At 43.6% G+C, this 17,190-nt stretch overlaps 1 protein-coding gene across 3 annotated transcripts in view; it reads left to right on the forward strand.

Moving 5' to 3' along the window:
- Window positions 1-3,348: 3,348 nt before the first annotated feature.
- Window positions 3,349-17,190, forward strand: part of UTP20 (UTP20 small subunit processome component) — a 65,717-nt gene continuing 51,875 nt past the window's right edge. For 2 of the 3 annotated variants that reach the window (XM_087766154.1, XM_087766156.1), the window contains exons 1-14: window positions 3,349-3,496; window positions 4,145-4,225; window positions 5,048-5,114; window positions 5,310-5,442; window positions 5,925-6,113; window positions 7,572-7,653; window positions 8,716-8,853; window positions 9,266-9,421; window positions 10,977-11,123; window positions 11,589-11,723; window positions 13,139-13,216; window positions 13,910-14,088; window positions 16,095-16,250; window positions 16,771-16,859. In XM_087766154.1, the coding sequence (XP_087622280.1) occupies window positions 3,452-3,496; window positions 4,145-4,225; window positions 5,048-5,114; window positions 5,310-5,442; window positions 5,925-6,113; window positions 7,572-7,653; window positions 8,716-8,853; window positions 9,266-9,421; window positions 10,977-11,123; window positions 11,589-11,723; window positions 13,139-13,216; window positions 13,910-14,088; window positions 16,095-16,250; window positions 16,771-16,859 (1,675 nt within the window). In that variant the 5' untranslated portion in view covers window positions 3,349-3,451. The remainder of the gene's footprint in view (window positions 3,497-4,144; window positions 4,226-5,047; window positions 5,115-5,309; window positions 5,443-5,924; window positions 6,114-7,571; window positions 7,654-8,715; window positions 8,854-9,265; window positions 9,422-10,976; window positions 11,124-11,588; window positions 11,724-13,138; window positions 13,217-13,909; window positions 14,089-16,094; window positions 16,251-16,770; window positions 16,860-17,190) is intronic. The other variant, XM_087766155.1, reaches the window with a different exon arrangement.

Consider the following 17,190-nt stretch of genomic DNA (forward strand, 5'->3'; position numbering starts at 1 on the left):
CTTAATTTCCAGACAAATAACAAAAAAAATCTGTTTGGTTCAGTTGAAAGAGTACACCAAAGACATCAGGCACTTTTATAACCTGGCTTCAAATCCATGCCAGCTTCCCCCTTGATGAGGATTTTGGAGAACTCCTGTGATGCAGCAGGGTTCCAGCCATGTGCACCCAGCCCGTGCACTCCGCGTTGTTCTGTGAGGTGACTTGACACAGGCAAAGAGAAGGGCTTCTGGCTTCACAACCAAGGCAGGCAATCTTCATCACTTCAAGACTCCAGTTACTTATTTAGTGTCTTTAATATTGATTGAGGAACCCACCTTTGGGCATTCAAGCTTGGAAGTCGTTTGGCTAAATTCATGGATGTTTCTGTTAATCTATTTGCCTATTATATTTCATTTTGAAAAACAAGATCTTCTCACAATTAAATTCCCTATGTGAACTCCTTTCCTGGCACATCTCCAACACGCCCATATGAACATAGCAGAAAAATGAAAATTTGATCTTACAGCTGTGCACCTATGAAGTCTACAGCATCCTGAGGTTAAAAACAGGTTGTCCTGGAAGTCTGGCTGCTCGTTGGCTTGTACCAGATAACATGTTCTTTAGGTTACAAACTCAGTGTTGTATAGGCTTCAGGACTATGCGTTGTGCTTGTGATCAATACACATAAAAGTATGATGGAAGTAGGGCAACTCTGCAATAATTTGAATACTGCATATTTATGTAGTTATTGAACCATGCCACGGGGGACATTCATGGGGTCAGTTGCAGCTATGCACACATAATGGGGTCATCTAGACTCTCTGAGACTACCAGTTCTAAGGCACGACTCATTTTATTCTGACACCAATGTTTCAAGTACAAGAATGTGCCTAGATCTGCCGTAAATATAAAAGGAGCCTAAAGTGACTACTCAGAGGCAGACAAATGCATTGTAAACATTGCAGGCTATGTGAGATTAATTCTGCCCTGTGAGACCATCCTGGGTTAAATATTGAGGTATTTTATCCAAGTTACTATTATTAGGCTAAATTGACAGTGCTCATTAAAAAACCCAAACAACAAAACCAAACAAAACAAACAAAAAAAAACTGGAAAGTGTAACACTGATTCAAGGCAAGACACATTTCCAGAGGACAAGCCTGCTTTGCTGCTACAAAGAGGGGCTCTGGCACTTTCTGAGTCCAACAATAACATTTTGGGCAGCAGGACTAAAAAGCCCAGGAATGCAGAAGACATAGGACTCTTGGACCTGCCCCAGAAGTGCTGATGGATTACTGTCAGGGACTGGTGGTTGTAGCCCACAGCGAGTGTTTGAAGAAGTCAGATCTGCATAGGTGACTACTTTGATAGACATGCACATGCTGTTTTACGATGGTTTCCTCTATGTGCCTCTACAGGTATTACTACCAATAAGCCATCACTCTTCAAAAGACCATCTGCTTGCCGTTAGCGTGGATTTCTGAAGGAGACTTGCTGACAGCTGGGCTCACCGGATAATCACAGGGTGTTGGAGCTGGGGCCTGCCGAGGAATAAGGCCTGAGGCTTGACGCATTGCAGTCAGAGAGGAGTATATGTAGAAAGGAGATTGTTAACATAGCTGTAACACATACAGAAGTGGGGAAGGGACCTCCTGGGTCACTGAACATTCCCAGCTGAAGTGCCAGACCTACTGTCATGGCCATACTGGCATCGATACCTGAGTTACTACCCTGAGGCTCACTCAGATGTATCTCCAAGTGCTGTATTCAGTGCTGCTGAAATGCAGTCCATCAACAGTTCTTGTGGGCAGAAGCTCTCATGAACATCAGCAGCTGCAGGACTAGCCTGTCTCACTCTTCTGAGAAGCTGCCAGTTTACAAACATAAAGAAGCATTTGTAACCTTTTAAAAACTTCCTCTAATGTCTTTTATTTTTGCTGGTGACTCCTCTTCTGCAACAGGCAGAGCACACCTGAGCTCTTCTGCCCATTGCTTTCCATGAATGTTAGATTTTGCTCATTCCCTTGGATGATTTTGGAGCGCGTGCATACCAGGAAGTTCCACAACTCTACAAGATGCTATTCATAATGGAAAAAAGATCTTGGGGACTGTTTTTCACAAGTTGACGATATGTAGGAGACGTATTAGGTGAATTTACTAACCACGTCTGGAGAGGTGCTTGTGCTCTTAAACAGTTGCATATTGGTGCCTAAGCTTTTTTGTGGATCTAGACCTCTCCACGTGCTTTTAGCTGCACTTTCTCATGGAGATATTTGCGCTTGAAAACACTTAAGCCAACCTTTTCAAACTCAAGTGCCTAAATTAGGCATTCTTTTCCCACTTAATGCAAATGCCAGAAGTCCTTTCTATTCCACCAGCAGAAGAGCAAGCTTCAAAGCTAACAGCTGTCCCTGTAGTTCTCTGGCTTTGCAGGTGCTGGAGCAAGCACGCTCCCCTGCCTGTCCAGATGGCTATCATGTTAATGGCTTATTGCCTGCCTGTGGGCAGCTTTTCTGGATGCACCTGGCAGTGTTCAACCTGTTGAGTCTGTTCAAAGTTGTGGGTCCCTACGTGCTCCTAATAGTGAACTTCAGCCGCACTCAAATCCAACCTTGTGTCTTGCTGTCTAAATAACCTGCAAGCCTGGTTCCTGAGAATGGCCTTGAGCTGCCTGTAACAGGCAGGACAGGCAGGCTGGGGAGGGACAAAACTCCCAAGCCTTGTAAGCTGCAACCCAAAATGGTCGCGTGGTTCTGGGCTGCTCATACTGCACCTGCCCAGACCAAAGCTTCATCCAGCTTGTGTTCCCTCCCGTCTCCCCAGCGCACATTCTCTGCCTCCTGCGATTGCAGCCACAGGCAGAACCTCCTCTGGGCCCTGGTACCGCTGTGAGCATGGCAGCGAACGACCATCAGCCCACAACCATTTGCTCTTGTGCAAGGCTTTAGTTCGCTTGTACTTTGTCTGGGACGAGGGGTTTTTTTTATTGAGGTCTGGACAGAAGCCTGCACTAAAATGGGGGCTGTAGCAGCTGGGCAGTGGCCGTTTCAGGCCGAGCCACCAGCGGTGCGCGGAGGGCTGCGCTCTCCCGCGTAACCTTTTCTCCCTGGTACCGGTTTCTCTTCCTCGGGCACCGCTGGGGCCTCCCTCCGCTCCCGGGGTGCCCCAGCGCACAGGCGAGGGCGGAGGGGGCTGCTCTGCCCAGAGCCCCCAAGGAAACGCCGCTCACCGCCAAGGTAAGACGGGAACGGGCGCCAGGCCCCCTCTTCCCCGGACCCTGACTTCGGCTCCCGCTCGGCAGCGACCGCCCGGCCCTCGGCAGCGGCCTCCCGCCCCTTCCGCCGGCAGGCCCGCCTCCTCCTCCCGGCAGCCCGCGGCCGGGATGGCAGCGCCCGGCGCGTAGGGCCGCACGTGTGGCTGTATCGGTGTGGGGCCGCGCCGCGGGGCCCGGGCCGCCCGCTCCCCGCCGCCATGAAGAGCAAGTCCTCAGCCCACAAGTCGGGGAACACGCACCGGGTGAGCGCCTGGCCGCGCCGGGTCTCCGCGGCCGGTGGCCGGGGAAAGGGTCGTTAGGTTTTGGTCGTCGGTGTTAGTTTCGTGGTCGTGGCCGGCTGCCGAAGCGGTGCTGGAGGAAGAGGTGTGAGGGCGGGTGGCGCGGCGGGTCTCCGCAGCGCTGTGAGGGGGTCCTGGCCGAGGCACCGGCGGCGGCTCCCCCTTCCCCCCGCACTCGGTGGCACCCCCGTGAGCCGAGTCACCGCCCCGGTCACGCAGCCGGCACACCGCGGCCTTTTAACGTAGAAAACTGACAGAATTTAATAAAAAAATGCTCTCCAGTGGGGTGATAACCTAGGCGATGTTTTAGGAAGGCAAGAGCCGGGCAGCCGCTTGAAATGCGGGTAGATTTCTCTGCGTCTTTTTCAGCGCGTTGTGGAGACGTGTGGGGTGCGAGCCTTGGTTGTGCAGAGCGGGTGGGGAGAGGGGGCGTTTTAAGCGGTTTTTTTCCCCTGAAAATTCTGGTAGGAATGTTTACAGATTGACAGGTACTATCTGGTGGCCCGTCTTTATAAGTGGGTTTTTTGTTTGCAGTGCGTGTGCTATTGAGAGGGACTTAGAGGGCCGTTCTCAGAATAGAGCAAGAAACATGTATGTCCTTTTCTTTTACAGTTTCTAACCTTTTCAGAGCGCTTAAGCAATGTTAATATCGATATTATTCATCGGATTGACAGAACTGGAAGCTACGCGGAGGTGAGAACAACAGTTACAGTCATTTTCTGCAATCGCATCGCAAGTAGATACGCTCCATGAAAGGTTCACTTCAGAAATTTCTTCAGGAGGAAACTGGAAAGGAGCTCCTGGAAAAGTTGTCTTTCTTGGACCCTCATTTCATGCTTTGTTCCCCTTTAGTTTTTGACCTGCTTCACGGTATTGCCATAGAGGCTCTTTGACAGCGGCACCCTGATGGCTTCCATGTGGCTGGTGGGCCTGTGGGTGTTTCTGAGCATGGAAGACGCTGCTGTGGCAGTCAGCAGTCCTAGGTCCAAACATGCAAAGATTTATGGGTGCTGAGTAGTTGCAGCGCTCGCAGCATGTGTACAAAGCGTGTGCGTGTGTCTTTATAGATCACAAAGAAGGGTCATCTATATGTGTCCTATACATCATCATTGTGAATATGGTGTTTTGCAGGTTATTACCTCTTGGCCTGCTGGATTGTTCTTCTGAACTTCCCACTCAATAGCTGTGAGGATGCCAAAAGAAATCCCAAGGCATTTGTGCTGGGCGAGCTGTGGCTCAGCATCTTAGATTATCAAGGCCAGTCAACAGAGGTCTAAAAAGCAATTATGTAAAAAAGTCCTGTCACCAGAAAATATTTTCAAATGTGTTTTGAATATAGAAAGAAAAGTCTTATTTTCAAGGAAATTCCACAGCACGTTTTGAAATGAAGTCATCAAGATTTCTTGAAATATTCTTAAAATATTTAAGGCACTTGATAGTTAAGATAGCCTTAAACATGTTTGCAGGCTATGTTCATTAGGGTTGATAGCTATTATTTTATCTTTGTTTTGACAGGAGGTTGAAACCTACTTTTTTGAAGGACTACGGAAATGGAAGGAACTGAACCTCACTCAGCATTTTGGTATGTCATTTTTATTCATGTTTCCTCTCTCCTTAAGCTGTGAAAACACATTTCTTCTGCATCCAGAGCCCAGTGGGAGATTTTCTATTGACTGGTTTTAGGTTTGGGCTCTGGAGAGCTGTTTTCTTTAACATCCTACATGTTTTACCAGGAACTGGACTAGTTTTTAGGGTTTCTCTTTTGTGCTTCAAACAGTGCAATTCTACAATGAAGTGGCCAACAAATGCCAGTCCTTCAACCAGCTGGTCTATTACCAGAGTGCCATTGTGCAGAGCTTGAAAACGCATTTGAAAGTCGAAGGCAGTCTTGCTTATCAACCCCTATTAAAGTAAGTATATGGTGACAAAATGTAGTCAGAAGCCTTGATGGTATTACAAGTAAACATGAGTCCTGTTGTGCGTGTTCTTTTTCTTTATTGTACCTGAGGAAAATATGGCAATGAGATGCCCAAAGTCGTCGTATTTCCCTGATAGAGCTTTATGGTTCTAAGTCTTAAAAAAAAAAAACCACTATGACAAGGCAAGCAAATTAACCTGAGTGCTTACTGAGTGTCAGACAGAATATTAATGTGCTTTGTTTGATGCTAATCATTTATGTCTTCTTGTTTACTGTTATCTGCTTGATTCTTTTTAAATCTTAACATTCTTGCCATCCACAGCTGCCTAATAGGTGATATTTAAATAAAAGTGAGAAGTAAAGGTGATGCTGTCTTCCTTTCCAGAGAGACTGCTGGTTTATGCAATGTTTGACTAGGTTTTTATTGGTTTGTTTTTGAAATGCTCTAACACTGGTGTATTTTCTGAAACACAGTCTAGTGGTGCAGCTGGCTCGAGATCTTCAGGCTGATTTCTATCCTCACTTTCATGACTTTTTTCTGGCCATCACCAAGTTACTGGACACACAGGACACAGAGCTGCTGGAATGGGCTTTTACCTCTCTTTCCTATCTCTACAAATACTTGTGGAGATTGATGGTGAAGGACATACATAACATATACAGGTAAAAGCCATTTTTAATATCTGTCTTGATCAGCAGTTATTAGCTGCTATAGAAATGTAAATGCCACACAAATACATGGCTTAATGTTTCAGTATACTTGTTAGCATGCTTTCTCTGCTTTCTGAGAGACTCTGAGCCTTGTTATCATATGCAGCTCCTTTGAGATCCTACTGACTTTCATGGGGTACTGTATTGGAGGAGGGATGTGTGTTGGCCTGCAAATTTGGGCCTTGGGGATAGGAGAGGAAGCATCCACCTCATCTGGGTAAACAAAGCTCAGAAAGGCACTGGATTGTCAGAGTCGTCTTGGAAACGTGTGTCCAAGTCTAAATTCAACACAGGTCTCGAGTAGCTGTTGAGTACCTCAGCCATAGTTTTATCATTTCTGTCTTTCCCAATTGCAGACACCTAGACTAACAACATTGAATGGATTCCTTTGAGTCTTTAATTGTTCCATTCCCAGCATTTTCTCCTTTATGTTTTTCCCTTTTTCCTGTCTGTTTAGTGAGAGACCAGATGAGGTATGCACAGTTTTGTGTGCTTTGAAACTCTTTGCCACAGGATGCGGTGGATGTGGAAGGTTGGCATAGGTTCAAAGGGAAACTGGCCAAGTTCGAAGGAGTTACCAAATGCATAGGAGCCACCTCTGGCTTGGGGAGTCCCTGAGCTGCAGGTGGTTGAAGGCTGATTTTGTATGTGCTTGTCATGGTTTTAAACCTTTCCCAGGCATCTGCTTCTGGCTCTTGCTGTAGACTGAATACTGGGCTGGATGGACCTGTGGCCTGAGCCAGTATGACTGCTTGTTCAATCTTACATTGCTGTGGCAGGGGGTCTCTTTGTCATAGCGAGTGGGTCCATGTTGCTTCCTCCTAATTTCAGTTTGGAACAGTTGGAGCAAAAGAGGGGTTACAGATTTCCTCCCCAACCCAGCAAAAGCCATCAGGCATAATGAAAAAACATCTGCTTGGCTGTGAATCTGAACTGAACATGTGCTGAGCCACCTGTTAGTGATACTTACCAGAGAACTGCAAATAGTTATCATCCCTATAAATTGTATCTTTAGAAGCTTTTAAGTGCACAGGAGAGCCTGTTGGCTCAACTGAAATACAGATCTGGCTTATCAAATCAACTTTGGTTTCACTTACTGCTGCTGAGTATATACGCTGAAAATCTTGATGCTGCGGTTGAATCTGTGTGGATCCCGAGATTTTAGAGGTATTTCTGAATGTGGCTTAATTTAGCTGGCATTGTCATTTGACCTTCTTTCCAAAACTCTGTTCTTTATCTAGGGAGAATGGGAAGGAATTGAGTTGAGGAAGGTATTTGCCCTCCCTAGGAGGACGGATTCTTAGTGTTTGTAAGAAGTGGCAATGTAAACTGAAAACATGAGTTTTAAAACCAATTGGTGGCAATTCTTGCATTGCCTTTAAGACAGTGGATTATTTTGTGTCTTTGTAGCCTGTACAGCACCCTGCTGGCTCACCACAAACTTCACATCAGAAACTTTGCTGCTGAAAGTTTTGTCTTTCTAATGAGAAAGGTAAGTGAGGTTTTTGTACTTTGATGCTGTCTCCATTCTGTGGTGGCTCTTGGATTCAATGTGTCATATTAGGTTTTCTCCAAAGAAGGACATGTCCTGAGTTGTCATTTTTAGTGAGTGTGTTACTGAGAATGTCACGTGCTTCATATCAGCAAATGGCAAATAGAAGCCTTGGCCCTCTCTGCTTTAAGAGCAGTTAAACCAAATGTCTGTACTTGGTTTATCTAACATGACTAGAAATGGTAAGGTAATCTTGCAAAAGGGAGCCTTTAATTTGTAAATGCGCATTTGCTCACTGGCTTTTTCACTAATGCTTTAAGGCCTTTGTAGAACTGAAATTCTTGTGACAACCTTTTTGCACTCCTGAAAATCAGAGTATATAATATTCCCAGGCAGATCAATCAAGATCAGACAGCAGCCTTTCATGGGGTAAGGAAAGGGAGTCCTAGTTGTTGGGTTTTATTTAGTCAAAATGTACAAAATCCAGGATTCCCGAGACTGGCTAGCAAATTGGGGTATCCTCGTTTTTGTCCTAAGTTGAGAGACCTTAATAAAGCACATTTGTTTGATTGATTGTTTTCAGAAATTGCTGAACTTCAAATCAAATCCTCAGAAATGGAGGGGTTTCAAATGTTGGGCCAGAAATCCTTGCAGTATTCCCGAGTGTGGTTATAGTTTTGGATGACTGGAGTCTGTTCTCAGCTGATACACGTCTCTTTCCACACCAGTGCAGTGACCTTTATGTTTCAGTTGGGACCAGTTTAATGGTGCATTTATGCACATGTTTAACTCTAAAATCATAATAATCAAAACCACATATTTCATCTTCAGTGACCTCAGTAGACCTGTGTACATCTTGGGCAGGGGGCTGTAGTGACTGAATAACTGATCATTTTTCTCCTTTCAGTTTCCTTGGGTGGTTGCAGAAATAATGAGTTTGAACTGTTGTGGGAAGGCAGGACTAGGAGAGTAACATGGTGCTGTGGAGCCATTAATTGCCTCTGTCCATCTGGCAGGTCTGAATAGAAGATAACTTTTTTTTTTTCTCCTTATATATTGTAGGTTTCTGATAAAAACGCAATCTTCAATTTAATGCTTCGTGACCTGGGGGAGCACCCCGAGAAGGTGGAAGGTGTAGGACAGCTGCTTTTTGAGATGTGCAAGGGTGTTCGAAACATGTTTCACTCTTGTGCAGAAACGGTAAAGACAAGAAAAGGTTGTTGGTTTAAATGTTGCTGTAACAGAGCCTTAGGCAGTGCTCAGTGAAACCATTGAGTGTTGTCTTGTTCACCTTAGTGGATCCTTGGTGAGAAGCATGCTGATCATTACTGAATAGGATCTGAAAGCCTTCTACTAAGAATATTCTTTGAGATAGGAAGGCTGGTTTTAGTTATTCCAATGCAGTATTCCTGTATATTAAAGTAGTACTGCTTGCTGATATTTCAGATTTTAAGTGATAGCCTTTTTTTTTTTTCCTATAGTTGTTCTAGAAAGAATCAAGATCACTGGAATATTTTAGCAGTATATTTCACGAACTAATTTTAGGATTGCTAATATTTGAAAATAACCATTTTCAAAGTATAAGGACATGATGTGCTCTTTTCCTGCGCAGGCTATGAAGTTAATTCTGTTAAAGCTGGGGCCCATTACTGAAGAAGAAGTTGAACTACCGTGGGTAACTGTAGGAGAAGCCTTTGAGCAGATGATCAGATCAGCTGTAGTGCATATTCATAAGGAGCATTTTGACATTGTCTTTAAGTGCCTGGAGGTACACTGAATTTTATTTTTTTTTAATTAATGGAAAAAAACGTGCACTTATCAGGAAAAGTGTTTGTGTTTTATTGGACCAGAACTGTTTTTTTTTCTGCTTTGGAAACATTAAGTACAGTGTCATGTGTCTGGGAAAAATCCCACCTTTCTTTTGTAAGTTCAGTGACCTTGGTGGCTGTACTGTGCTGTGAGAAGGGAACTGCTGTATTTGAGACATGGAGCTCAGTCCCGTGTCTGGGCAAGGAGGTTTTGTAGGATCTGCCTTTGCAGAGACAAACATCAGAGGCCCCTTGCTGGGGTGGGAATGCTAGGGCTTGCTTTATATTGCTGAACTAGGTACATTGGTGGTTCCAAGACCACTTTGTGACAGTAGAGGGGAAGCTTTTTTTTTTTCCCCCGTGTTGCTGCTTGTGGTGTTGCGCTCTGAGGTTTGAAGGGAGCACAGCTGAGTGCCGTGGGCTGTGCTGTGTTGGGTCAGGGTGATGTAGAATAATAAGCGAGGGCCTGGCAAGTGTTTTTACTTACCTGATCAACATTTACATGTTTTTTACTAATGATTGGGATTTGCTAAGGGGCATTGAAACCTCTTGCAACTGACAGCTCTGTCAGTTGTGCTCCTCAGAGGGGTGAAATGGAAACCGGAGGAAATGGTACATGTGAACTTTAGGGTAGTCCTTCCAGCATGGGTAAATAGTCCTATTTGTTCCTTCTTGGAACTCCCTCCCTGTGACTGCACATAGTTTTCCAGAAAATCCCATCCTGTTCCTCCTACCTCACCTAGTATGGTAGCAGTTAATGCCTGACTATCATTAGCTACAGAATATTTTGCCACTGGATGTTTTGTATCCCTGGGATCTGCGTCACAGAGCATCTGCAGTTGTGATAAAACCTTGGAAACTGGTGACATAATTCCCTTTATTTTTAATGAGGCTTGTTTTTTACCCTGGGAACCAGTGGGTGAGTGGGGTTTGTTGAGCTCAGTATCATGCTCAAAGGGAAATATTCGCATAGTCTATGATAGCTCTCTAAACTGGATTCAAATTACAGGATCAAGGATGGGAGTTTATATTCTCTGGACAGAAAGGGACACTAATGGGAGTGATCCAGAGCGGCTCCATTATCTGTGTAATGTAGATGATAAAGAGTAACATCTCAATATCCACGTTAGCATAATGATGCATAAAGTGTGAAAGTACTTATGTTGTGATAATTTCAGTGGAAGCTGGGTGCTTCCATACCATTGTGGCTCTGCGGCCAAGTATTTCTTTCTCTTGCTTTCCTATTTTGTATGTTGTGTCTTGGCCTTTCAGGAGACCTTCCTGTTGGGAGGTATTTGTGTTTCTGTCCAAGGAATTCAGAATGTATGTTTTTACATAATGGGAATCACATAGTGTTTTTTTCAAGGTTTAGTTTGTTGAACATGAATGAGACAGTCAGCAGTAGTTTGGGCGGATGAGATGTTGATTCTTCAGAATGCCTTTCAAATAGCAGTAAGTGAAACAGGGTCTGATCATTTGTCTGAAACATTTTGCTTTCCTTTTTTATTTAAACAGGAGTCACTCTTAGACTTGCAGAAGAAAATAACTAAGACCAACAGCTGTGTGGCTTCAGAGCAGATGGAAAGGATTCTGCGAGCTTATCTGATCCTAGTGGAGCATGCAAATGGATCCAAAATCTCACTACCTGAAGACGTCTGTCAGGTATGTCAGACCATCACTTTGGCTGATGTACCAGAGAAGTATCAATTGAATCAGTGGGCTTAGGATTTGAGTTGAGTGAACAGAGACAATTACTGTGAGTATTGCTACCTCTCCGATCCCATGAGAATTTACCTCTGTACTGTAATGCTGGTGTAGTCCTCCTTTAAATGAGCAAGGGGGGAAGCGGACTGCTGCTGCTAGAGACCATGCTGAACTATAGTTCCTGCCACTGCGGAGGAGACCTAGACCCCCATATCAATGGTGGAGCAGTTCTACCATATTCACATGTTTGACCCTGTTGGGTTCAAATGTAGGCATAGTTCCTTCAAACTTTGACAGGACTATTAGGATTCATTTCTGTGGGCTGAAACTTAGAACGTCACACCCCGGGGACTGTCCAGGTCATTCAGACCAGACAATCACTATCTTCATAGATGAATATCAGTTCTCTCTCTTTCATTTCAGATTTTAATAAAAATGTTACAAACACCAGATCTCTCGTCATCTTGCTGCAAGACCCTGCTGAACACTATTTCTGCATTCCTGCTGGCTGAGAATGTTTTCTTGCCTGATTCTTTGACCAAGGAAGCTATTGAGAAGGTAACAAAGACTACTGCTTACAGCAGAAATCCCAGAGTTCAAGTTCCCTACAGCAGGCTGATTTCACTGCGTTCCACTTCAGGCCAGGAAATAGACTACAAGATTCCATTTAGCCTTTTTGCACAGATAAGGGAGAAACTGCCCGATGCCTTAAGTAATGTCTGCTGTTGTCTTGGGACTCCTTGACAGTCTTACACAGGCTGTCAGTGTAGTGATGCTGCTGTGGCAGACATCTTTGCAATGAAAAACAGGCTCTGATTCAAACAGTACAGCCTCTGTAGAGAAAGGAGGGAGAACAGAGAAGGAATGTGTTCTGTTTTAGATTATAAAGCACGTCAGTGAGTTGGATTTAGTGAAAAAGGTACGTTTTTCACTAAGCTGCCAAGCATTTAGTGAGCATGAGTTATCTTTGTGAACAAGGTTCAGGCAAGTGCAGTTTAATTTAGAAGATACAGAGGTAGGCATATTTCAGTACTATCATTGCTCCTGAAGCATTGACAGGATTAGCTGCATACATTCCTATCAAGTACAGTGTTGGAGAAATTAATAGAAGATGCTGCTATGGAGTCTGATTCTTCAGTTTTCCTGTTACAGTACATAATTTTGCATTTACAGTGTAGACCATTCTTGTACTGTGTATTTAAAAATATATTTGAAAAAAAAAGATGTGTCGTGGTTTGCAGTGGGACAACAAGGCTGTTGCAATTGTTTAAAAAAGATAAATTTCATCTGGTCTTCAGTGTTGGCTTGCGTTGAAGTAAGATTGGTTCTGCCTGTGGCATGAGTCCAGTTTTGCTCAGGAGACGTGATCCTTCAAACATTTGAGGATATTTATGTGGGCTTCTCTTAAACTGGAGGAGGTTTAAAGCTGTCCTTGTCTTCTGAAGGGTCTGGGAAAGGGAGGTCTGGGTATGTATTTCTGTGCTGCACATCTCAACATCGAGGAGCACTGATCCTGGGTCCTTCAGAAGTACAGAGGTTGGCTCTGCCCATGAGGTGGTGAACTTTCTGCAACCTGCTACACAAGAAAAATACTGAGGTGAAAGATCTTTTGGGCCTAAGCTTTTTCCTAACAGTTGGTGTGTCTATGCTGCAGTCCTAGAACTTTCAGCTTACATTTTCCACATCACAGTAGATACTTAAGCTGTCTTTGCACAGAGCCAGCTTGGATCCCTCAGGGTTTGTTAAAAAGGGCTGTGCTTTTCTCTACCTGAACTGTCACTGGTAACAGTATTGCTGTGTGTGCCTGAACTGACAAGCCCCGCTAGCCACGAGCAGAGCGCCAGGCTGGGCATCTCGGAGTTCAAAGCATGGTTGATTCATAAACCAGAAAAAATGTCCGATGGATAATGGAGAGTTGACTATGAAATATCTTGTTATTGTGTTCCTGTCAACCTTTCATTTGCATCTTGCAGGTATTTGCAAGTAGATTTGAACGACGCTTTCTTTTGGACTTCTCTGAAGCAATGTTCACAATGAAGCAATTTGAGAGGGTAGGTGGAAGCTTTTATGCATTTTGTTTATTTTTGTTGCCAAAGGGATCAACTGGGAAATCCATAGTATATTTACCTGCCTTGTATGCGGAAGCATTTTTGTGTGTTGACATAATGTTTATATAAACTTCTGGCATGATCTGGTAAGAATGAGAGAGGTTATTTATGACATTGTGTTGAAGCTTGGTAATGGTGCTCACGGTTGGAGAAGGTGGCAGGTAGCTGTGCCCACAAAAAGAAGCATGTTTGTTGGGAATTAGAAGGGTGGGCTTGTTATGGATGGGATGAAGAGAAAGTAAGTGGAAATAAAGAATAAGGGATGTCTGATAGGTCAGGCCTGAAACTTGTGATCTGGGAGGAATCAGATTAATTAAATGGAGTGGGAGGTGAAAGTAAAGTCAGGGATCTGGAATGTCCTGATGAGACTAGATTTGGGGCAAAGTGAGTTTTTGCATCAAATCACTGTCCCTGCTGGGGTAAGAGGATATCTGCATGCTGGTGACGTGGGGCAGCAGGACTGATAAGTCTGGCGCTTTGCTGGCGCATTCGTGTTTGGATTCCTCTGTTGCTGGTGTTGTGTGGTTTGGGTTTTTTTTTGGGGGGGGGGGGGGGGGGCGTGTTGTGGATTTGATCATGGTTAAAGAGGCTTACTAATCCTTGACTTTATTCTTTTTTTTTTCCCCCTCCCTTCAGCATTTTCTTCCGTGCTTTCTGGAGTACATCGAGCATTGCTTCTCTGGCACAGATACCCTCACAAAGGATGAGGCAATGGCAATTCTAGCTAAACTCATTCTGGTGAAAGCAGAGCCTCCTATCATTGGTTCAATGGCATTTGAAAAGTATCCTCTCATTTTCACTGAATCATCTGTCAGGTGAGGCTTCTCAAGTTTAGCGAACACTAGATGTGTCTGCATGGCTGGAGGCCTGAAGGCAGTGCAGAGCTACATTAAAGTTGCTCCTCAGTATTTGCCAGAGTTGTGTAAATGGCAACGTTGCTGGCAGATTTGCAAACCAAGTGATATGGCAGGATCCCATTTTTCTTTCTGAGATTATTTGAGAAGAGATACTCCTCTGGAAAGGTTATCACTGGTATAAAAAGACCAACAAGTGTTGCAGTAGGTGTATGATGGGGATTTGTTACACCAAGATGCATGCTGCACCCTCAGGAAGTTAATCTTTGTAGCGAGTGCTGCAATCCAGGTTCTCATCATTACTAACCTCCTGCCTATGCTCCATCTTTCTTCCCTGTATGCATGCATCTTGTCCAGGAGTTTTCTTGGTAGCGGTACTATAGTCTTACCATAGAGCTCAGCTGAGTATCAAAGGGCATGTAATTAATCCAGATACAGCACTGTGCTGGCACAGCTTGACTGCTTCTAGTTGCAAAGCTTGGTTGCAAAAAAATGGTTGCTTTCCCCCAGAGCCTCTTTGGAAAGATTTGGGGTAACCACTGTCAAGCATAGAATGACCGTTGCTAGTCTCCTGATAACAATTGTTCTAATCACTCTAGCTCAGATAATTCAAAACTTTCACCTGCAGAGTGGTGACTTGTATTGCCTTTTATGTAAGGTTTTATCTTTCCTAAAAGCAATCCACTCTGTGGGTTTTTCCTGTTTTTATTTAATAGAGTGGAGGTATTAGGGTTTAGGAAACAGAAGGTTGAGTCAAAAGAACTAAATTTGGTTTTCTTCCCTTGTTTTCTTTGTCTGTTGATCTGTCTGGATTTTCAGTGGTATGGAGTTCATAGCTGAGAGGACCTTGGTCCCGCTTGGGACTTTTTTGTGCTCCTGCAATGTCAGTGGTAGAAATGAGGGCTGGGAGGCATCTCAAGAGTTGCATACCCCATCTCCTACCTAGGATGGAATTAGCAAGTCCTGAACCAGTCCTGAAAGATGTCTGACCAAATGGTTATTAAATACTCCAATTCTGGAGATTCCCAAGCTGCCCCTGGCAGTCTGTGCCAGTACTTTGCTGTCTTTATGGTTACACGGATGGGTTTTGGGTTTGTTTTTTGGGCGTGTCGTGTTCCCCCCCCCCCCCCCAAGTCTTCAGTGTATGAAGTAAACTACCTTTACTGCAGTTTAAATCCATTGCTGCTTATCTTCTCTTCAGGGAACATAAAGAGCAGATTATTTCTTACGCTTTGCATCCAGCTTATACAAATAACAGGCTTTGATCATCAGAAACATCTGAGATCTTCTTTCTTTGGACCAACAATCGTAATTCCTTGAGGTTTATCCCGTAAATTTTGTTTCTTAAACCTCTAATGCTTCTGGATGTTATCTTTTTGTTAGCTTCTGTATTTCTTGAAAGGTGGAGCCTATGTAGCCTTCTAACTGTGGTCTTGCTTGCACTGGGTGGAATGGAAAGTTTGCTGTCCATGGGGTGTGAAGTACTCCTGTTCATATGTTCCAGTCTAGTGTTAACCTTTTCTTGTTGATTTGGGCTCAGCTTGTGATTCCTGTTAAGTCCCCAAACTTTTACCTCACTGGTTGTTTTCTGTCACCCATTAGTCTATCTATGTCAGTGTGATCATGGTTTATTAACAGTAATCACAGAGATGACTCTCAGGTGCTCCTAGAGGCTATATGTCCTAGTTGTGAGGGTGTCCAACTAAGAACTAGTGTCTTTCCTTCTAGAAATATTATTTGAACTTGAAATAAAGACCTGACATTTCTTGCAGGCCATGTTTTGTGCTCCTCAGCACAGCTAGAATGATATTTTGTGCTGTGGAGGACATAAAAAGAAAATAATCTCTCAGGTTGTCGAAGTCCTTTTTGCTAGAAGTAGCAAACATCATTTTGAGTATCATGTGAGGAAAAGGAACAATCTCTGATATGCAGTGGTGTGTTACTAAAAAGTTTGGGTTTATTTTTAGCTCCAATACAAGGCAACAAACAAGTAAAAGACAAGGAGGAAAGGCAGAATTACCAGTGTTGGATCATGTACTGTCTTTAATCCGTTTACCAGAGAAGGAAGACATCCCTGACCTTTCACAGCCTTGGGTTGCCTTGGTTGTACTGCCACATATTAGGTAAGGGATATTCTGAGGTACTGTTGTCATGTATTTCTGTAGTACTGTCTAGTTCACTATCTGTCAGAAATCATTTTACTAAGGGAAGGACAATATTACTAACCCTAGTTTGGGTTAGAAGGTGAAAAAATGCTATGTGGAAATACTATGAGTCAACAGTAAATTCAGCAACAGAATACCAGTTTCTTGATTGCCTACTCTCTAAATTTAGTACTCTGGTACATAGAGATGCTCTCAACACATTTCAGTTTCTGTGTTTTAAGCACTGTCTTTTCTAGACAGTGGGTTTTTTTCAATAATTATGATATTCTTGTATGGAAGGAATAGTTGGAAAGAAGGTGCAATGAATGCTACGACTTAAGTTGTGAATTGGAAATAGCAAAAATAGTTTGCTGCTGGTTTCAAACTTGGGGTTAGCTATCTGTAATTTAATACAAGATAGATGTGAAAGGAAGCTTTCATATGTGTGTAGCTGTCAGTGTAACGTAGAGATAAAAGTATACCCATTTATTTTTGACAGACCAATGGACAAAGAAAACATTCTGCCCCATGTGACAAGTTTTATAGACTCTCTCTTCACAGCCATTGACAAAGGAAGCCTCTGCAAAGGTCAGTTATGGTTATTTCCTGTTTATTTGCTTTTTGTTGATATATAAAAAAAAATAAAGCAGTTTTTCTGATGACACAAAGCATGAAAATGAATAGCAGTAGCACTGTATCAAAATTTATTGACCAGCTCAAGTAAAACTAGAAAAGCAAAGGTTGGGGGGAAACACCCTTCAGGAAATGTTTCTGCATTTGCTGATAATAATAATGGGGCAGCAGATGTTCTGCAAAGTGGAGGACAGAGATAACTGGGAAGGAAAAGAAGAAAGTGAGAAAAAAGAGGGTGGAAATCAATCTAAACCAGATCCAGGCTGAAGCAGTCAAGTGAAGAAGA

This window comes from Nipponia nippon, unplaced genomic scaffold (assembly GCF_047370975.1).
Source record: "Nipponia nippon isolate SJK-2023a ecotype South Korea unplaced genomic scaffold, ASM4737097v1 scaffold_3, whole genome shotgun sequence".
In the NCBI taxonomy this organism is placed as follows: Eukaryota; Metazoa; Chordata; class Aves; order Pelecaniformes; family Threskiornithidae; genus Nipponia; species Nipponia nippon.